Source organism: Piliocolobus tephrosceles, chromosome 4, assembly GCF_002776525.5.
Source record: "Piliocolobus tephrosceles isolate RC106 chromosome 4, ASM277652v3, whole genome shotgun sequence".
Taxonomy (NCBI): Eukaryota; Metazoa; Chordata; class Mammalia; order Primates; family Cercopithecidae; genus Piliocolobus; species Piliocolobus tephrosceles.
Window position 1 is genome coordinate 129,963,036 of NC_045437.1, and position 22,827 is coordinate 129,985,862.

The 22,827-nt window shown below is 42.1% G+C and overlaps 1 protein-coding gene across 6 annotated transcripts in view; it reads left to right on the forward strand.

Annotated features, from left to right (window-relative positions):
• ATP10B (ATPase phospholipid transporting 10B (putative)) overlaps positions 1-22,827 on the forward strand; it is a 271,561-nt gene that overhangs the window by 152,935 nt on the left and 95,799 nt on the right. For all 6 annotated transcript variants that reach the window (XM_023218870.2, XM_031935482.1, XM_031935484.1 and 3 more), the window contains one exon: positions 12,573-12,777. In XM_023218870.2, the coding sequence (XP_023074638.1) occupies positions 12,573-12,777 (205 nt within the window). The remainder of the gene's footprint in view (positions 1-12,572; positions 12,778-22,827) is intronic.

A 22,827-nucleotide genomic window follows, 5' to 3' on the forward strand; every position in this document is an offset into this window, starting at 1 on the left:
GAATATTGTGAGCACACTGGACAGCCAGAGTTAAGATTTAGTCGTTCCTCACCTTTGAATATGAAAATTACAGAGGATGAAATCACTGCTGAGGTGTGATGCCTTTCTTTGAAGAGGCAGTTTTTGAGAAAGCATTGTCCTTTCTCTTTCTTTCTTTCTTTCTCTATTTCTCTCTTTCTTTCTTTTGAGACAGAGTCTTGCTCTGTCACCCAGGCTGGAGTGCAGTGGCGCCATCTTGGCTCACTGCAAGCTCCACCTCCCAGGTTCTGCCATTCTCCTGCCTCACCCTCCCGAGTAGCTGGGACTACAGGTGCCCACCACCACGCCTGGCTAATTTTGTGTATTTTTAGTAGAGACAGGGTTTCACTGTGTTAGCCAGGATGGTCTCGATCTCCTGACTTCGTGATCCGCCTGCCTCGGCCTCCCAAAATGCTGGGATTACAGCCGTGAGCCACTGCACCTGGCCGAGAAAGCATTGTTTTTCTTTTGGCACCAATCCACGGTCACTTTTTGTTTTCCACCTTACTCTCTTGTTTTCTTTCATGGAATATACACAGTGGCGAGCCAGGAAGCTGGGCCCTCAGGAAGGAATGCACGTGGGCTGCAGTGAGCCTGGTCCTGTTCTCCTGGCTCTACCAGAATATCACAGAATCATGGCCTGGTTCTTGGGAATAATTTGTGTGGATTAGACTACAGACTAACCTCTGTTGGGAGCTGGCTGGACCTAGGCCAGGCTGCTATTGCTCTGTTTCCAAAACAGCTTCCAGGGAACATTGGGAAACCAAGATGATAACAATCTAGAAAAAAGAAGCATTAGTCCACCAGCTCACTGGTAGGGAGGAGCATGAAGCTTTCATAGTGGTATTTCCCAAAGTGTTTTCAGTGGAATAACAGTGACAAAGAAATAGTCTCTGAAAAAATATGTGCATGGCCAAATTATATATGCTGGCCTTCCTCCAATGGACCCATAGCCCATGAAGGACTAAGAATGGACACAGCAAAGAAACCTGTTCATCTTTGATTAACGCAGTGTTGCTTTAAATTTACTGGGCTTTGGAAATATTTTTTAATATCTAAGTTTGGGAATTTTTACTTTTTCAAGTATACAAAAATAATTGGCCACAGGGACCAGATAGGTAATTAAATTGACTGAATAGCTTCTAAAAAGCAATATTACTCTTGGACTGATAAACGGCCAATGACCCTTGGCATCAGTGTTAGGAGGCAATAGGGAATGGTGGTGACTATGGCAAAGTGGAGAGGCCATGCATTTATCCCAGGAGGCAGAGCTGGTCACTTAGCTCCTGCTAATTGTTATTATGTAGAAGTATAGGCCTAGTGTTGCCAGATTGAGCATTATTAGGGAAGCTAAAAATTAATATTTTTATTTGAAATAACCTGACTTTTAACTGGTTTTATATTACTTTGTAACTGATGTAATTTTTTCAAACACTTCAGACCTATTTTTTTGAACCTAAAGTTCTATTTTGCTTATGAGCCCAAAAACTTGCAAACTTTGCTTCAAAATATTCTATAAATCTGGAGTCTCTGCAAAAGAATAATAAGGTTCTTTTCTTTTTGGTGTTTTTTTTTTTTGAGATGGGCGGTAGGGGCAGGGGTCTTGGTACATTGCCCAGGCTGGTCTAGAACTTGGCTCAAGCTGTCCTCTTGCTTTAAACTCCCAAGTAGGTGAGATTGCAGGCACGCCATCACTTCTGGCCCTAGGTTCTTCTTTTGAAGTTCATCCTCAAGGGCCAGAGAGAGGGTATGACCTTGAGTTAAGAATGCAGGCCTGGGAGGCAGAGGCCTATAGTCTAGTCCCAGATCTCAGACTATTAATAGCTTAGGAAAGTCATTTAAATATATAGACCTCAGTTTTTACTTTTGCAAAATTTGAGAGTCAGACTAGATCTTGTCCTGTGAAATGCACTAAGAAAGAACAGAACCCATAGCCAAATAAATTTACCCATTAATAGAATAAAGGTTCTAGAATGACCCTCAGTAAGTAGCCTATCAGTTTTGTTTAACCCAGCTGTCAGTTGAGATGTTCTTTGCCACAGTAGGAGAAACTTCCATTTTAACAGATTTACACAATGAAGAGACTTCATTGGCTTAAGTCACTACAAATGTCCTGAGGTGGAAGGGCGATCAGCATGGTTCAATCAGCGTCCTAGATCCATCTCTCACCAGTCCTTTTCATTCAGCCCTCCTCAGCATCATCTTAACTCTCAGGCAGACTTCTCTCATGGCAATGAAATGGCTGCAGCAGCTCCAGCCCTCACATCTACATGTGATTTCGTACATCTACGTGTACGAAAAGAGAAAGAGAGACACTTCTGGTAGCCATCTTGGAAGGTCAAGGAAGCTTACTACTCCCTAGACCCTCCTCACATCTCAGCGGCCTCACATGCTCATCCCTGAACCGGTCCCTAGAGGCAAGAGATGGGATTGTACTAACTAGGTTATAATACCTGAGCCACAGCCCCACCCACAGAGCCCAGCATGAAGTCAGCTTCCCTGAAAGCCTATGGGCCATTCCGGGAAGATGTAAAAGCCAAAGTTTTTTTTAAAATGAGATAGTTTCCAATAGAATGAGGAACAGATGTTGGAGAAGCCACCTCAATGTCCTCAACACTATCACTTTAAAATATTTTTGAGCCTTGACTCTTCGTAAATTGCTTTCCACATATTAACAGGAATATACACACCTTTGGACATTCTATACTATATGTCCCTAAAGTTTTTCCACCTCTGAAGTGGATTGATTCTATGAAAGACCCCAGCAGAGGAAGCTAGGACATGCTATTAAACAGATAAGTGTTAGTTATTATCTTAACTGATGGATGCCAAAAGACATATCCTTTTGCCATATCAAGGACACATGGCAGATGTCAGGAAAAGAATACAAGATCTAACAGGACAATTTTCTGGGAAGCAACATAAGAAATTACATCTCATGCCCTAGCCCTATCCATTTTATTTGTTTCATCTCAGATTTACACATTTGAGCAACTGATGCTTTTTTTTTTTTTTTTTTTTTTTTTTTTCCATTTTTGTGCAATTGAATACTAGAGCCCTTGGAATTTTGCTCATGACCTAAGCCCACGCATCATCCAGCCTAGACTTAGGCTGTGAGGAAATGTCTTTTTGTAAACAGCAGAAGCCTTGTTAACAGAATTACAATCCCATTAGAACATTTTCTTTTAATATAGCAACTGTGTTTGTGGTCTAAAGGTGACCCATTAATCAGATTTATGGAATGACTTCGAGGAGAGATTAGCTTCAGAATTGTATTAGTTTAGTTTCTCCCAGGGCTCAGTTTAATGAATTTAGAAACCATACCAGCAAGAGGTTTGTGTTTTTCCATCCAGCTTAGTAAATTTTTATTTGTATTCAGAAAACATGCAGTACAGAGCAGGGAATGGGAACCGGGGGAATCTAGGGTGGTTTTTGTTCCCTAATGTAATGAAACATAAGCCCTCCACAGTTTCAGCAGCTGGTCACTCACTTACTCATCTGCTCAGCAAATATTAATTCAAGACTTAGTGTGTGCATTGCCATGGCAAACCTTATGTGCCCTCAAAGGACTCTCAGTCTAGGGGTCACGAGGAACTTACAAATAGCTACAGTGTCCTACCTGCAAAGGGACACAGAAGTGCAGAGGATGTGGTGACCCACCCACCTGCAGGAACCATCAAGGCCAAGGGAAGCTTTCAGTAAAGAGGTAAAACTTCAGGAGAGCCCTGAAGGAGGAGCAACATTTAACCAGGCAGAGGGAACATATTTCAGCTCACAGCCTGTTCCTGTGTCAATGAAATGGTGTATGTGTGGTTTTTGCTGGTATTAGAAAGACCAGGACCAAGAAATGATAGAAACTTAGGGGAAGAATAATACAGGTTAGATTTTTTTTTTTTAATCTGACTTTTTACCGAGACTTAGAGCATCTCTCTTCTGTAAGTCAGGCAGCTGCTACAATGAACAGCTTTCTGACAGTGTAGCACCGAGGGCCTAGTCTGGCCTGCAACCTGTTTTCTTTTGTCTGTGAGTTGCCTTTTGCACCCATGTCCTCAGGAAAACCTAGAAGGGAGGAAGCCAGAGGTCCTGATCCTGGTTATGTCACTAATTAACTACATGACCTAAATGAAGCCACTTAAGCAGTTGGGGACCCATGTGTCTCATCTTTAAATAGTGATCATGATATCTTTCTGGCATATTTTGTGAAAAGGTGTTAAGATGACATGCAGGAGGGCTTGAAAATAAAGAAGCTACAGAAATAAACTTCAAAATGCAATGCCACAGGGTGAGTAAAGCAATGACCTTACTGGATGCTTGGCATGGAGGGCTTAGACATGGGACCTGGGCTTTGCTCAGAGCTGCCATTTACCAAATGTGTGGCCTATGTAGATATTTGATCACTTGAGCCTCCATTTCAACCTATATAAAACGGGGCCCATACTAGCACCTAACTCCCAGGGTCACGTGGATCCAATGAGATTATCTTTATAAATTGTTTAGCTCAGTGCCTGCACTGTAAGTAGTACTAAGTATTTTTTTTTTTTTTTTTTTTTTTTTTTTTTGAGCCCAGGCTGGAGTGCAGTGGTGCAATCTTGACTCACTGCTGCAACCTCTGTCTCCCAGGCTGGGGATTCTCCTGCCTCAGCCTCCCGAGTAGCACCACCATGCACCATGCACCACCATGTCTGGCTAATTTTTGTATTTTTTGTAGAGATGGGGTTTCATCATATTGACCAGGCTGATCTCAAACTCCTGACCTCAAGTGGTCCTCCCACTTCGGTCAGTCTCCCAAAGTGCTGGTATTATGGTGTGAGCCACCATGCCTGGCCAGTAATTTTTTTTTTTTTTTTTTTTTTGTATTTCCAATCATCTCAAGCTTAATTTTTTCAATGTCAACCCCAGCATGAGCCTTCATCTTTTTTGCTGTGTGTCCTACACATACAAGGGTGGAATTGCTAGTTTTATTGGTAAAAGCCAAGGACATTCACTGAGCCACAGATACCAGTGCACAGGGTTGTAATGATTTAAAAGCAAAATCTATGCTTTGCGCTCTCATTTTTTCCTGCTAGTCTGTGTGGCAGGATTTTAAAATCTGAATTTAGCAGACCTCTCTAGGGGTTAGCCGTCTTTCTTTCCTTTCTATCCACAGCTCACTTGAACATACCCACACCAAGATTTAGATTCAGAAAAAGGATGTAAATGGCCTCATCTGGCTCATAGCCTCAGCCACTTGGTCCAACTCAACTTCTTAACATAGACTCTACATTAGAATATCGTATTTGTACAGCTGTTAATAAAGCTGCAATTTGGTACTAATATTTCCTCTGAATAACAGCCCTCAAGGAAACCCCCAAAGCAGATGAACTGATTGACCAGGCAGAATTTAAGCTTTACCAGGGCTATTTGAACATCAAAATACAGTCACAAGCCTATCTTCACCCTAAAACTATATTCTGGGGTTGCTGCAGGTATTAAATGAGTTACTGCTTGTAAAAGGCTTAGCTTTGTGCCTGGCATCCTGTGGCACTCATAAAATGTTAGCTTAAACATTGCTAAGGAGAGTTTGATAGCCTTGATAGGCAGAAGAAGTCATCATGAGCTTAACCCAAGAGGAGTAAGAAAGAATGACCACTGGCTGGAGTTTGGAACTGCATGAAAGAAGACAAAAAAAATCTTTAACCGTAGAACTTGACTCCAAGCTCTAATAATATAACAAAATGGGCCTCAGGGAGGACTCTGAAAAATGCAGACAACAGAAAAACATCCATTATCATTTGAAGCCTGGCTATGAAAAGTGCCATTGGCTGGACTTACAGACCAGCAGATCATTGCATCCAGCCCTCAGGCCTTTCCTCTGCACTTTGCACCAACAAACCAGGCTCCTTTCTGAAGCATCCATCTTGCAGGTGCCCACGCTACTCCCACTGCCTCACCCTGTGCTCACAGAAGGCCATAAACCATTTGGGCCAATTCAGCTTGTCATTTCATGAGAGCACGCTTTAGGTCGTCCCCAAAACTCACTGAGTGGGAGAGTCATAAAACAAGAATTCAGGTATCCCTGCTGCTCTGCACTCTTGTAATCAGGCATGATTTTTATGTCCACGGGTGAGGATTTATGGCCTCTGTTTTGCCGTTAAGGAAATCAGAATTCCAAAAGGTGAGGCTCTTGTTCTCAACCCAGCCTCTGCTAGGTTTATGTCACCTTCTTCTGAGGCTCAATCAGCTTCTTGCCTCACTCCAAAACAGAGCCACGAGACCATGCTGAGCCATGTCACTCCCCCCACCATCACTCATCTGTCCTTGTAGACACACCTGTGCGACCTTATGCAAGTTAGATAACTTTCTGAGCTTGTTTCATCATCTGTGAAATAGGGATAATGATAACAATAAAAGCTATTTCATTACTAGGCAGCCAACCTTTAATCGAGGTTAAATGTTGGGTTCATTATAGGTACTCAATACATGTAAGCTAATAATTTAATTTATCATTATTAGAAGTCTCCACTAGGGTATCTATAACAACAAAAAAGATAGATGTTAAAATGGCCAAAGGTTATGAAAACCTGCCTTTCTACTACCTGTATTCAAGAAAAATATACACGGAATCAATTGATATTTACTGAACACTCCCCCATGTGCTAAACACTATACCCAACTCTGTATGCATATAGAAATATAAGACCCAGGATCATTGCAGCTCTTAGCAAGCTTCTTACATACTTTAAAATGGAAGATGCACACGACAATTAGGAAATAGGATGCTAATATGCAGGGAAGTGTGGCAACAAGATGTGCACCATCGTGTCCAGTGCCCAGGATTGAAAAGAGAAAGGCAGCATTTGGATCTGCAGGGGTTAAAGGATGAGCATTTGGGAGACAATTCATGATCTTGAATACCCCCAATCTGAAGAATTGTACCCTGTGGCTACGACCTTGCTGGATGGCACCTGCGACTTCTGTGTCTTCTGGAGCACAGTGTTTCCATGGCCATCACTGGTGACATTCTATGTGCAGTTCTGCTTTCTTTACTGCCACCACATGGTCAGAAAGGTCAGGAGTAGGTTATCCCCAGACCTGGGGCTTCAAACATCCTCCCAGTATAAAGAACTTTATACTGTATTAATGTAACGCAAATGTTCCAGCCCTCAGTAGCTTCTGGGTATAAATGAGGTCGCATTAATAAAAACGTCCCAATGACCTGCCATTCAGCTCCAATCTGCTTACTTAAGACTTCAGTCCTCCCACCCTAATCCTCAACTCTCCACAGATATATCTAGGCATCCTCAGATTGGTAAATATTACATGTTTCCTCCACTATTCCTAGCCCAGCCAGGGGTCCTGGTCACCCCCTTCCTCCCAGCCCCTGCCGCTTCTCTGGCCTCAGCTGTTTCTTTCTGGTGCTTCCCTGAGCCCTGCAAGTCTAATCCACCTCCCCAACCCCATTGTGATCTGTAGGTCACACAGGTTGTAAGCAGGGAAACCAGGATTCAAAGCCTCTGTCGATCCCTATGCTGCAGTCATTCCGTCCGGCATTCCTCTCTCACCCTGGGTTAGCGACATGGCACTGAACATTCTGGGCTGGCATTTGAGCTTCCTGAAGGATAGCCCAGGTCAGCTCATCATCCTATGTGGAATGGGAAGTTCAGCAAGATAACTAATACTTCTGACAAATCCCCTCTACACTAGTTGCCTGGAACTCTTTTAATAAAATCCAGATACTTGAGAAATGGAGCCTTCAGCATCCTCTCTTCCCTCTGTTTTCCCTTTGACCTGCTCCCCGATGGCATCCAGTTGGCATCCTCTTAATAATTCCTATCTCCTCTCAGAAAGCCGTTTAGCACTGCACTAGTTAATTTTCCTCGTGGCAGAATCTGCCAGATGGAGTCATCGTCCCAGGCCATGTTGATTTGTCTGATTTTTAAACAGCAGTGAACATCGCATAAAACTAAAATAGCAGTCATTCCCAGGTGTGGACCCACTAGCAGGGGGACAATCCAGCGTGTGTGTATGTGTCCACCTGGGGCAGCTGTTTCAAACAGGCTGGATTAATGAGAGCATGACTTCCGCTGGCGGGTCCGGGCCAGCTGCTGGTCTCCCCCGGGCTTCACTCAGTGCAGGAGCATGCTGCTTTTCTGCATCAGCAGGATTCGGCCAGTCATCACCTCCCCTGACTGAACCCCCTTGGGCCGTGTGCATCCCTGACTTTTCTGCAGACATGGTCCTGACAGTGGAGGAGACAAAGTGGACACTAGAGATTCAAGAGAACAGCATAAAGTGGCCCAGGGCAAGAAGGAAATGTCCCTGATCTCATTTTTTAATCCCTAAAATTCCTACAAAATGTGCCTCTGATTCCATAACATAACTAAATTTAATTACTATAAATAAAATTCTTCAAATTTTTTACCAGCCAAACTACTGAACTGTTTCCCCTGATTTCTTTTTGAATGAATGCCCCCAAAGTCATATGGCTCTCATAGCTTTATTATTCCTAGATGCCTACCAGGGTATCCTGGAGGTATGTGTGCTTCTCTTTGAGAAGAGCATCCCTGGAACTGGGCAATCTCTGTCTCCGGGAAGGTAAACCCACAAAAGTGACTGAGAATATTTCTACACCACTGCAGGTGATCCTAAGGAAGAAAGGATTATGTCTAAAGGAAAGACAGACAATTATGACCAGTACAGCAGTGACCTCCTTGGGATCCAGCGAGTAATGTAAAGAAGAGAGAGACTAGTCTGACTTACCACTTGTGGGTGGCTCCATTGATACTTAATGACAGGACTTGACAGGGCAAAACTCCAGCCCAGCTCGTAGAAGTGAGAGCTCGGAAAAACACACATGCCATAAGCTCCTCTCCATGGCACTCCATCTTCCAGCACCTTTATAACCTACATCCTAGAATAAGCAGTGCAGTCCTTTATTACAAAGGGGAAGAATGAGATTCAGTGTTCATGGGTGGAGGTGCATTGGCCTTGCCTTTGATATGCCTCTATATGCAGATACTGGCCAACTAATATTTACCAAAACCTTCAAAACTGGTGTGCTCTGGGAAGGTTGGCGATCAGGATTTCTCAGAGTGGAAGGTGTTCTCCCTGAATCCAATCTCAAATACTGGGAAGAATGCTGAAATTATAGCAATCAGCTGATACCTCACATCCCCAAAGGCATTATCCAGTAGGACACAGAAGCAAAAGCAGGGGGAAAAAAAGAGGAAGACAAGACAGAATGAGTGATACATTTTTTGTTCCTTGGGACAATTTTGCTATAATATTTAAGAACATTTTAAAACAGTCTCTCAAAAAGAAAAAAGAAAACCCGTCTCTCCTTCACCCTATGAGATTCTTTTCTCACAGAGAGTATGGACCATTCCAGTGCCTATAAGTAGCCTTATACTTGGATATTTAACGGGTTTCCTTGGGGCTACCTTGAAGAAAAAAAAAAACATCCCCTGAGTCAGCAGAGAGACCATGAAGTGTTTGACAGTTACAATGGCACTCTTAGTGAAGGAGTTTCCACCCTAAGTATATAAATAACCAAATGTTTAAGTGATCGAATGTATTTCCCAAATGGCACAGGGAAACAAATCTGGGGTGACTGCCCCTATTCTTCATAAAAAATAAAAGTGAGGGCTGGGGGGAGATGGGAATAGTTAATGGACATCAAAACACAAAACAAAGCAAAACAAAATAGTTCGACAGAATAATTAAGACCTAGTATGTGATAGCACAACAGGGTGACTATAGTCAATAATAATGCAATTATATATTTTTAAATGACTAAATGAATACAATTGGATTGTTTGTAACACAAAGGATAAATGCTTGAGGGGATGGATACCCTGTTTTCCATGATGTGATTATTACACATGTCATGCCTGTATGAAAGCATCTCATGTACCCCATAAATATATATACCTACTATGTACCCACAAAAATTTAAAGGAAAAGAAAAGTGATGTGGATGGAGTGGAAGCACAGAATGAGCTGATCAACTGAAAGGTGCTTGGAAACCTGTCATGTGCTTTCGCATGTAAGGAGGAATTATTACTAAAATGCTACACATACATCACCCCCAAAATCTGAGGATTTGGGGGTCTCAGAGGGGTCTCAATAGTCATTTGGATGACTTTTAACTGTGTCTGCGGCACTGAGCTCCCAGAGCCGCAGAGCACTTCCGCAGAACCCTGGGGTTCTTTCGAGTTCTAAAGTTGCTCCCCAATTCCAATGCCCCTCTTTATTTTATAGACTTGGCCTTCCAAATGGAGGCACCTTTATTTCAGGCGGCTGGGGAATTCTTCTGAGAAGATCTTTTATAACCAGGAAGATTAGATCTTAGGAAGACTTGTCTGAGGTTCTCCAGAGGGCCTCTAGGAAGGGAGGAAGACACAAAAACCCTCTTCCTCCTCAGGGACTTTTGTGATGCCAAAGGAGAAAAGTGGAATTCTATTCACGACTCTTTCTCTGTGGAAGAGTAGACGTGTCATGCCCAGTGCAGCTCAGATTCCAGCAGAAACAGAAACATGCCCAGAGGCGCTCGGCATCAGTGGAGAAGCCCAGCAAAGGAAAGCCTGCCTCTCCAGGTCTGGCTGCCTTCAGAGGCACCCAGCTTCAAGTCAGCTGGGCTCAGTTAGAAAGACCACATGTGGGATATTAGTTTGGTTTCAAATCCCACATTTAAAGCAGGACATTTCCAAATGCAGACAGATGAGCCCACACCTCCAGAACAGATCGTGAAACTGTGTCACATGAGGAATAATTGAGGGCACCTGGAAAGTTAAATTTGGCTTGGCGTGCCCGAAAGTCATCATGGGACACCTGATGAATGTCTTAAAATATTTAAAGAATGGTGGAAGATGGAATAGACCGTATTACCTGGAAGAGCAGAACTGTTTAAATATTTGGTTAAGGCAGAAGGAAGGCTTTCTGAAATGAGAGCTCTTTGAAAATAGAATGCGGCCAGAAGAGGTGGCTCACACCTGTAATCCCAGCACTTTGGGAGGCCAAGGCAGGAGGATCACTTGAGGTCAGGAGTTTGAGACCAGCCTGGCCAATATGGTGAAACCCCCATCTCTACTAAAAATACAAAAATTAGCTGGGTGTGGTGGCGGGCGCCTGTAATGCCAGCTACTCAGGAAGCTCAGGCAGGAGAATCGCTTGACCCCAGGAGGCAGAGGTTGAGCCAATATCGTGCCACTGCACTCCAGCCTGGGCAACAGAGCAAGACTCCATCTAAAAAAAAAAAAAAAAAAAAAGGATGCATTGGATGCATTGCCTTGAGAAGTGTGGAGTTCCTTAGCTGGAGGTAGGAAGGCTGAGTCTGTGGTACCACCTGCAGGGAGACAGTATACCCAAGCAGTAAAAACTGTGGGCTTTGGTGTCAGGCTGGACCCAGGTTCAGGTTCCAGCTCTGTTTTTGTGAGACTTTGAAAAATTTCTTTTTGACCCAATTACCTCATTTGTGAAATGGGTATAATAATATCTACTTCTGTGGGTTATTATGCAAAGTAAATGAAATGTGAATTAACACGAGCGCTTGGCAGGTAAGAAATGCTAAATGTGTCATTGTTCCTGTCACTATTATTATCTCAGCTTGATAAATTGGATAGGAAGATAAAATAATTTCCTCAGATTTCCTCAGATTTCTTCGGCCCTCTAATTCCACAGTTACTGTGAGGTCTCATTTCGTCAAAACTCCTGGTAACATCTTCCTAATTCCCTGACCGCCCAGAGTGTTCAATTCCAGTGCGGCTCCGGATCTTCCTGGACAGTGGCAGATATCCTCGCCTTTCCTATTATCACTCTCCTTATAATCAAAAACAATCTTTCCCAAGTCCCAGTTCCTTGAAACTCTATTTTTGTTGGTAATAAGTGGCTATTCTGGTGAATGGTGGATATTAAGAGTAGTACCACATTAATATGACAACACAGTTACCTTCTCTTTTAAAATTTTTCTCTTGTAAGGAAGCAAGGGCTGACCACAGGACTTGGTCAAGAACTGGCTGTCGGGAAAAATTTTAAATGTTCATAAGAACAGATTTTGTTTTGTTGTTTTGTGTTTTGTTTTGTTTTGTTTGAGACAGAGTCTTGCTCTGTCACCCAGGCTGGAGTGCAGTGGCGCAATCTCAGCTCACTGCAACCTCCACCTCCCAGGTTCAAGCAATTCTCATGCCTCAGCCTCCTGAGCGGCTGGGACTACAGGCACGCGCCACCACACCCAGCTAATTTTTGTATTTTTAGTAGAGACGGGGTTTCACCATATTGGCCAGGCTGGTCTCGAACTGCTGACCACATGATCCATCCACCTCGGCCTCCCAAAAATGCTGGGATTACAGACGTGAGCCACCGTGCCCAAAGACAGATCTGTACTAATGAGATTCTGTAGATTATGCCTGGCAATTCTAGAGACATTATGAGGTGGTCATTCAGGAGTAAGGTAGAATACAAGGCAATCTCATGACAGGCTGACTTGGTGGATAGTTAGGTGCTGGTGGGACCTTCCTGTATTCTCCCGTTAGTTGAAACTTAAAGCTCACTCAGACCCCGTCTTTGTCTCACCCAAGAAAAGAGCAGACCTACGTGCAGAAGTGCTGGAAGGATGTGCGCGTGGGAGACTTCATCCAAATGAAATGCAACGAGATTGTCCCAGCAGACATACTCCTCCTTTTTTCCTCGGACCCCAGCGGGATATGCCATCTGGAAACTGCCAGCTTGGATGGAGAGACAAACCTCAAGCAAAGATGTGTGGTGAAGGGCTTCTCACAGCAGGTAGAGCTCTTTCTAAGATCTTCAGTGGTAACATCAAATACAGGAAGCAAGCCCATCCTACTGGAAAACTGAACTAAACCTAGTGGGTAGAGGGGAAAGTAGTAGATGCCTCCTTTTCCCTAGCACTTTAGATACACCAAATCCTACCAGCAGCCCTCTGAGATGGATATTATCTGCATATCACAGATGAGGAAACTGAGGCTTAGGGAAGTTAAATAACTTGCTGAAGGCCTCAGAGTTTCTAAATGGGGATCCACTCTGTTCAATTGAGGAAGCTATACTCTCTGCTCTGAACCGAGGAGTCTAATATCTGTTCCATTATCCCTAGGACCAACTCCTCTTCTGTGCTCATCCAATCCCAACTCACTCTGCCCAGCCCAGCCCTAGCAATCTCTCCTGCCACTAATCCTCATACTCCTTCTGCCCCTTCTAAATTGCAGCAAGGTATCATTAACTATGTTTCCATTCGTGTATTCCTTAATTTCTCAATAGGGCTGAAGCCTCCTTGAGGGCAGAGAGAGATCATTGATACTTTTTTTTTTTTTTTAAGAGACTGGGTTTCCACTGGGTGCGATGGCTCAAACCTGTAATCCCAGCACTTTGGCAGGCCGAGGCAGTTGGATCACTTGAGGTCAGGAGTTCAAGACCATCCTGGCCAACATGGTGAAATGCTGTCTCTACTAAAAATTAAAAAAAATAGCCAGGGGTGGTGGCAGGTACCTGTAGTCCAGCTACTCGGGAGGTTGAAGCAGTAGAATCGCTTGAACCCAGGAGGCAGAGGTTGCAGTGAACCAAGATCACACCACTGTGCTCCAGCCTGGGCAATAAAGTGAGACTCCATCTCAAAAAAAAAAAAAAAGAGAGAGAGAGACTGGCTCTCAGTCTGTCACCCAGACTGGAGTGCAGTGGCATTGACACTTTTGTTTAATCCCCACCCCTTCATAAACGGTACCTCAGACATCATGGAGAAATCATGATTGTTCGGTGGGTAAAAGCTCGGGCTCTGGGGTCTGATGGAGATGGGTTCAAAGCCCAGGTCCCATCACTCATCAGCCATCTCACTTGGGCAAGTTACTACCCTCTCACACCTTGGTTCCCTCATCTGGAAAATGGGGACAAAAATAGTTCCCTTTCCAACATAGGGTAGTTTTGAAGACTAAACGGTAGGTACATGACTTACTTAGCATGAAGATAGGCACATAGTAAAAGACCAGTGAACAGTTGGTATTAATATCAGTGCTTTCATAGGCAATATGTGTTGACTGACTGAAGCCGGGTGTGATATTCCAATTTGCAATTAAAATTCTCCTTGTGGGAGTTGATTTCCAATATGGTCCCTTTCTTTAACCAGGGAAAAGAGTACAATTTTATCACTTTTCTTCATTCTGCCAGCCTTTGGCTGGGGAGAAATTGAATGAGTCAGAGGATCTGGGAGAAGGAAGGCAAATGATTTATTCCTCAGAGATGCTCATGAGCTAGAGTGCAGTTTTCCAGACTCAAACTTCTCAAAGTAAGTTTTTAAGTTCTAGGAGCAAGGGTCATTGTACCTTGCCTTGCCTCTCTCTAAGCACCTGATAAACAGTTCTCATAAAACCCTCTTTGTGTGATTGATTTGGTCCTCAGAAGCCTGTTCTCTCGTGCATATCTTGGGAATAATAATAGCTATCCCGTGGTTTTGCTGTGAAATTCAAATGGTATAAGGAAAATAAAGAAAAGAATAAAGAGTTTGCTACCCAAGAGACTCACAATCAATGGGAACCATTGCTGCTACCGAGGCTGCAGTTGCCACCACTGGAAATGGAAACCACCACCACCCCCTGTAGATCAGCAGGCCTACTGGTCTCCAGGCTCTGAGTCGATCACTGAGCAGCGGCCATGTCTCCAAGTTTGCTCACCCTCTGCTGATTACAGCCACATTTGCTGAATCACCCTAGGGTTTGCAAAAAGGCAGGGTGAGATCTGGTCTAAGTTCACTGAGTCATTCTAGACAAGCAATAACAATCTGTTTCTGAGCTCAGAACTCTGTAGCCTGCCCTTTGACCAGAGGCTTTCAAATCTTTTCAACAGTAACAATAAGAAATGTATAAAATATTACAAACACACACACACTCATGCACTTGCACATGTGTATGGCACATGGGTGAGTATTTAGTATGTAAGAATGACACCTTAGCCTGACCACATGCAAGGCACTCTGAGACTTTATATGCTATTCTACCTTTTTTTTTTTTTTTTTTTTTTTTTTTTTAGGACAGAGTCTCGCTCTGTTACCCAAGCCAGAGTACAGTGGCACAATCTCTGCTCAGTGCAATCTATGCCTATCGGGTTCAAGTGATTCTCCCACCTCAGCCTCCTGAGTAGCTGGGATTACAGGCATGCACTACCACACCCAGCTAATTTTTTGTATTTTTAGTAGAGAGAGGGTATTCACCATGTTGGCCAGCTTGGTCTCGAACTCCTGACCTGAAGTGATCCACCTGCCTTGGCCTCCCAAAATGTGGGGATTATAGGTGTGATCTCTGGTGCCTGGCCTATTCTACCTTTTTTTTTTTTTTTTTTTTTTTTTTTTTTTTTTTGAGTTCTAGGAGCAGTAAAACTTATAAATCTACCCTTTAGCCTCCCTACCCCAACATCTTTATCTAATTCTGAATCTCTCTTACTCTCTCTCTGGCAGTCATTTCAGTGTTGTTTCATTTCAACCAGTGACTTTTCTTTTTGTCTTTGGCAGCAGTTCCCAAACTGCATTTTGCGTATTAATTAGTCAGATAGTTTGGGATGTAGTTGGAATGAAGAGTCAGGTAAAAGGGACATTCACACTCCGGTGCTATAGACCAGTCAATTTAATAAGTCTCTCCAACCCTAACCCTCAGTTCTCACAGAGCACTTGCTGAGATGATTTACAAAAAGAAAAACAAAAAGAGAGAGATAAATTCCTATGTGAAAGGAAGGAGATTATTTGAGCTTGAAGGTTTCCAGGGTTCTCTACTCTGTCTCAGTTCTTGATTCTCCCCCTCACTTTGCTCGAGTGTTTTTTGTTTTGTTTTGTTTTGTTTTCATTTTAGTAATAATAATAGACTTTTACTGATTCCATAGTAAGGGCTTTGCTTGATTATCTCGTCTATCCTCAAAACAACCCAATGAGAGGGACACTATTATTGTCTCCATTTCCATAAGGAAACTGGGGCATACGGAGGTCCGATAACTTGTCCAAGGTCACTGAGCAGGGAAGTTTTGGAGCAGGCTTCAAAGCCAGGTTTGTCCAGAGTCTCAGTTTTTCTGTTTTGTTTTTTGGTGTTTTTTTGTTTGTTTGTTTTTGTTTTTTCTAGTTTTTTTGTTGTTTTTTTTTTTTTTTTTTTTTTTTTTTGTTGAGACAGAGTCTCACTCTGTCACCCAGGCTGGAGTACAGTGGAACTGCAACTTCATCCTCCCAGGTTAAAGTAATTCTCCTGCCTCAGCCTCCTGAGTAGCTGGGACTACAGGTGCCCGCCACCACGCCTGGCTAATTTTTTGTATTTTCAGTAGAGACGGGGTTTCACCATGTTAGCCAGGATGGTCTCAATCTCCTGACCTCGTGATCGGCCCGCCTCAGCCTCCCAAAGTGCTGGGATTAGTGGGAAAGTAGGAAAGTGCCCAGAGCCTCCGTTTTTAAGGCTCAGTAGCTCATCTCCCTGGCCCTTTAACTGTTACCTTGAGTTCACACAGAGATGCTTACTTGAAAGCACACATTTATTGTTGCCAGGATTCTTTCCACATACAGATAGCAGGTGGCAGGGATAATGAAAGTGGGCTCAGCCTGCTCCCTGGAGGGAGACATCTTGGCTGCTCTGTGCGACCTTGCTTCTCCCTTATACTTTTAGGGCAGAAAGATTTCTGAGTATGGATAGAATTTGCTTCTGGCTAACTCTATACCATAGGATTTCCCTAATGTATTGAACAAACATGTTGATGAGAGTTGCAAGAAAAATAAATGTTGCAAGGCCAAGTAATATGAGAAGACAGTAGGTTACCAGTTTTCAAATATTGTGTTCTGCAGAACTCTGATACTTTAATAAGCCCCAAGGAGAAGGATAGGTGCTATTATGTAGTATTTCTAAACATTTAAGCACAAGAAACTTTTATCCCAAGAAACACATCTGGGAACTACTGTAGGAGGGGTGGGCTACCACTAAGGGAGTTGCTGCAAGTATATTACAGGTGTTGAAGGTGTATCATAATCCTCACTGGGAAAGTGTTTCAATATGTATATGCATCCTTCTGTATCACCACCAGTAAATTAGGACTCACTAGGACTGAGTAGGGCCTTGAGTGTGCATATTTAAAAAAATTTTCTCCCAGACGATCTTGATATAAACCTACCACCACCTCCTCGAAAACCTGTACAACCAAGGAAAGGTGCCACCTCCAGTGTTTCCAAAAAACACTTATCCTAGTAATGGGAAGAAAACTACCATCTAGGCACTTCTTACTATATACTAGTTCTTTTACATGCATTGTCTATTTTAAGCCTTATGCCACCATGGGAGGTGGGCATCACTATCCCTATTTTATACATGAAACCTCTGAGGCACTGAAAGAGCAAATCTCACTAATTATCTCAGAGATTTTGAACACCTACAAATATGATTTGTTTGGAAATTTGATGTCTTATGTAATAAGTATTAATGGCTTTTGATAATTTATTCTCCAAGTCCCTACTGTCTTTGAGAGCTTCACCTTGCCAAAAGGGTTTTTACTAACCACAGAGATTACTAGGAACATCTAACCCCACACATATACCCACACTCATTTTTACCATCTTCTGGAGGATGAGAATTACTATATTCTGGTAATTCAAAGTCAGTAAGATACACTTTGTCCCAGCTCCCATAGATCAGCATTTCTCAGAGTCTGCTAAGCACTTATCCCAAGAAATAGTTCTTGAAAAATCCATGGTCCATAGTCAAATCACATTAAGAAGCTTTTGTTCTGTGGTCCCTCTTGCAGGTTCCAATGTTCATTAACATATTAACATCTCTGAGAAAGCCTGGAGTCAAGAGGCCTGTTAAACTTTCTTTAGCCCCGAGCTCTCCAAATTTATTTAACCTAAGAATTATTTTTCAGCACAAATATTATTAACATTCCTATGGAGCTTTTCAGAAAATATTAGCCTGAATTGTGGTACAGACATGGTCACAACAGGTGAAGGGTAACAGAGAAGTTGACAAATCCTCGTGGCTTAGGCAGTTCATTCTTCCCTTTCCTATTTAGGTTCAAATGAAATTATAAACATTAAAGAACTTCTTAAAAGAGTCTTTCTCCCATGACATTGCAGATTATCCTCAAGGCTGCCAAAGAGTTAGTTTCAAATCCTTTTCTCAGAATTCTTCTTGGACTAAATCAACTTTTTTTTTTTTTTCCACTGGAACTTTTATCCCAACGGGCCATCTTTGAATTTATAAAATTATTGACCTATTTTTGAGATATTCACTCTCACTTCCCATTGTTAGGGAAAGAGGGGAAAGGGAAGGAATTCAAAATTAGGATTATGCTAAACACCTGTCCAGCGGGCAAGAGGACTTTATTAGAGAGTTCAAATGTACAGTTTTCTCTTTGGTGACATTCTGATACCTGAAACCTCTTCTGTAAAAGAGTTTTAACCTAGGAATTGAACACCTGGAAAGGAGTATATAGCATTCATTTCAATAAATGTAACAGTTACCAAAGCCAAAGAATCAGAAATGGATGCTTCCGATTAGTGTTTCAGATCAAACATGTCCCTGGCTATCTATTTTCCAAATCACTGAAGCCGAAGTCCCACTGAAGCATGGGTCAGATCATTCCCCAGCGCCAACTGGGAACTTGCCATGCCAAGTGTGATCTGTGGACCAGTCACTTCAGTAAGCATCACTGAGAGCTTGTCAGAAATGTGGAATCTCAGGCCCCACCCCAGACTGAACCAGAATCTGCATTTTAACAGGATCCTCAGGTGATTCACGTGCACATGAAAGTTTGAAAGGCACTGGCCCAGAGCATCATTAATCAATGTAATAATCATGCTGTTTGTTGCTCAGGTTAAAAACTCTCCATTGAGTCTCCCTTTTGACTATGGTTAATGCTTTTAAGCCATTTGCTCAGTTATGAATAGCTGTTGTAGCTTGGATCCTCTGCAGTGAAAGTATATATTGATTTTAAGGTACTTAGAGGAGCATTTTGCCAACAAGGAGTTGAGATCCAGTAGGAAGAAATTTATTACCATCCCATTTTAGTGATGCCAAACCTCAGTTAAAGCAAAGGTAGCTGCCTGTCTTCTAACCTTGCCTGCCCTTGAGAACCAGAGAAAGTTCCTCTTTCCTGCTAGATTTGCAATGGGACTTGTCCCTGACAGACTTCTCCAAATTTCCTTTAAGAATGAAACTTAGTGCTTTCTACCTGTTGATCAGTGCTTAAATGTTGAGCACAGATCACATTTTCTAGGATTCTTTTAAAATGTGACTTCATAGTAGTATATAATATCAAGAAGAGATTACAACATCTATGTGCCATAGGCAGTGAGTGTTCTATATCTATTATTTCTTTCTACTACTCACAAATAACCCTGTAAAATAGGTGTTTTTATTATTCTATTTAACAAATGAGGCAAGAACAGTTAAGAAACCCTGTTTTCTAGGTTAACTGAGCTCAGATTCAAACTCAGGCATAGATCTTTGGTGGGTTTGTTTACTTTTTGTAATGGAAATTTTTAAGTATATACAAAACTGGAGAGAATAATGTGATATATTTCTGTGAACCCATCACCTAATTTCAACAATCAGTTTATAACTGTCTTGTTTTATCTATGTCCCCACCCTCTACTCTCTGCAAATTATTTTGAAGCAGATCTTCAATATTTCATTTCACCCGTAAATATTTCACTATGTATCTCTAAAGGATAGGATTTGTAAAATATACAAGTATACTATCATACCTAAAAATTGGCAACAATTCTTTGATGTCAACTTTCAAATCAGTGGTCAACATTTTCCGTTTGTTTGAATCAGGATCCAAATAAGAACAAATATTGAGATTAATTTCTTTAAACTCTTTTATTCTGTAAGTTCCCCATTTAGCTCTGCTTTGAATGCATACTTTTTGTTGCTTAATAAACCAGGTTGTTTGTCCTGTATGATCGTTGTTGTTGTTGTTGTTGTTGTTTTGTGTTTTTTTGAGACGGAGTTTTGCTCTTGTTGCCCAGGCTGGAGTGCATGGTGCGATCTCAGCTCACCGTAACCTCTGCCTCCTAGGTTCAAGCGATTCTCCTGCCTCAACCTCCAGAGTAGCTGGGATTACAGGCATGTGCCACTATGCCCAGCTAATTTTGTATTTTTAGTAGAAATGGGGTTTCTCCATGTTGGTCAGGCTGGTCTCGAACTCCCGACCTCAGTTGATCCATCTGCCTCGGCCTCCCAAAGTGCTGGGATTACAGGCGTGAGCCACTGCGTGAGCCACGACGCCCAGCCCCTATATGATTTCTTATAGTCTGTGCGCTGTCTTCCTGTGGAACCATTTAACATGTTTTTCTGACCACTGTATTTTTACAACGTGGTAGTAGGAACTAGTGTCTAAGTCAGATTCAGGTTAAATTTGGCATTTGTGCATGTGCATGTCAATGTTATGTCATAGGAATTGCAGTGTGCTACCATCTCAAGGCACAAAACATCTATCTGTTTTCACTGTTAATAGTTGTTGATGATGGTTGTTTAGATCCATTATTTCAATGGAATTTGGAAAACTAGTGATATTCTAATTGGTTTATAAGGAAAAATTTCCCCTCATGAAATATTGGGTCACTGTGAGGTGTTCCCTCTGTAGAGAAAATGGATGTCTTTGAGTCTTTCCTCTCATTCACTTTTCAAAATAATGAGTTGGTTGCCTAGGATCCTCCAAGGTGTTCAGTGGGTTTTTCTTTTTTAGCATCAATATGAACTCACGGTTTTAAAAATATCTGACGTCAAATCAATGCGCTTGTTGTCTCTCATTATCACCCCATCTCTAGCCAGTGGGAGCTTCTTAAAAATGAGAAGTGGCTCCTGAGTCCTTTTCACATGACGTTAGTGGTCTTTGGTAGATCTGGTTCCTTTTAATAGAAACCACAATAAGTACATGCTAGAGGAGTTTATTACTATTGGGTTGATTGTTATTTCTATGCCATTTAAATGAACAAGACTAGGACATTTTTAAGATTAAATACATCTGTATTCATGCTGACACTTCAAATTCAAGAATAGAGGTTTTGTACTGCACCTCATCAATATTAAATATGTAATCTTTTTCCCACATCAGGCAAATTCCCTGTCCATTCCGCTACACCACCCCCTTTTGATATTTAACACTCACAGAAATTCTATGAGGTTGAAATGGTAGGAACTAGCAACATATTAGAGATGAGAAAATAACTTCGGAGAGATCAAATTTGTCAAAGATTATCCGGGTCATATAGTGTTGAGCCCAAATTAGAACTTGGTTCTGATGTACCTGATTATTTCTCCCATTGCTGGAAATATTCTTAACTTTCTCTATATGTATTTTTATTTCTCAAATGAATATAATTTTCATCTGTATGAAAATTCTAAAGCTCTATAAATGTTACGTTTAATTATTTATAACAATAATAACTTGATGGTGATGGGACAACCCTATGAAAAACTGTTATTTTCTATAGACTTCTGGCCTCCTTGTGGTGATCTCCTCCAGTCTTCTACTTGCATGTGGGTACACACTCTCCTCACACACCCATACAACATCCCCTCCTCCCAATGTCTAGCATTATTTGCACACTTCTATTAAAAGGTCTTTTCCTTTAGAGCCTTGTGAGGAAACTCTGCTAGGTTATGTGAAAGATGAAATTTTGTTTGTTTGTTTTTGTTTTGTTTTGTTTTGTTTTGTTTGAGATGGAGTCTTGCACTGTTGCCCAGGCTGTAGTGCAGTGGTACGATCTCAGCTCACTGCAACCTCCACCTCCTGGGTTCAAGCGATTCTCCTGCCTCAGCCTCCCAGGTAGCTGGGATTACAGGCACCCGCTACCATGCCTGGCTAATTTTTTGTATTTTTAGTAGAGACGGGGTTTCACTATGTTGGCCAGGCTGATCTCAAACTCCTGACCTTGTGATCCACCCTCCTTGGCCTCCCAAACTGCTGGGATTACGGGCGTGAGCCACTGTGCCCAGCCCGAAAGGTGAAATATTAAAGGATTATATCTTAAAGTTATGGATGATAACCTAACCGTGCCCAGCCCGAAAGGTGAAATATTAATGGATTATATCTTAAAGTTATGGATGATAACCTAAGGTATTAATGAACTATATCTTGAAGTTTTCTCCTTCCTACTACCTCCATTACCCAAGACAATGTATTTACATTTTAGTATTGGCCTTCACTGTCTTAACTAATTGTGGGTATTTAAGGTCAATGTGGGAAGCATTTGATATCTCAAATGAAAACCAGACCAATCTAATATGTTATATGGATTAGTTAAGACTCTTGGTTACATGTGACGGAACTGTAATTCAAAATAGTGTGGACAAAATATTAAATTTATTAGAAAAATATGGAGTGGGTTGGACCTTAGGTTCATGTGGAATGAGGACTTCAGAATCCATCAGTACAATGTCCATCTCTTGTCTATGTTTCTTGTGGTATGTTTGGCTTCAATCTTTCAAACCAACTTCCTTCATGTGGAATGAAACGTGGTACCAGTAGTACTTGTGCTTTATAGCTTAACCCCCAGAGAGGGTCTAGCAACCTTCCCCGATGTCTAGATTGAAAAGCATCCTGGGGAAAGAGGCTGACTAGCCTGGCTGGTATCATGTACCCATTCCTAGACAAATTAACTCTGGCTAGAAACAAAGGACTCATGTTTGAAATTGTTCTGTGGGGTATGAGAGTTCTGAATAGCACAGCAATAAATATCCATTTATCTATGACTCATCAGAAGTATATAAACCTAACTTATGTGTGACCATGGTCATTCATCCTTAAGGAAGGGAGCTTAATACCCTCTGTCTCTCTCCTGTAGTCCCTAGTGTTATCCCTCTT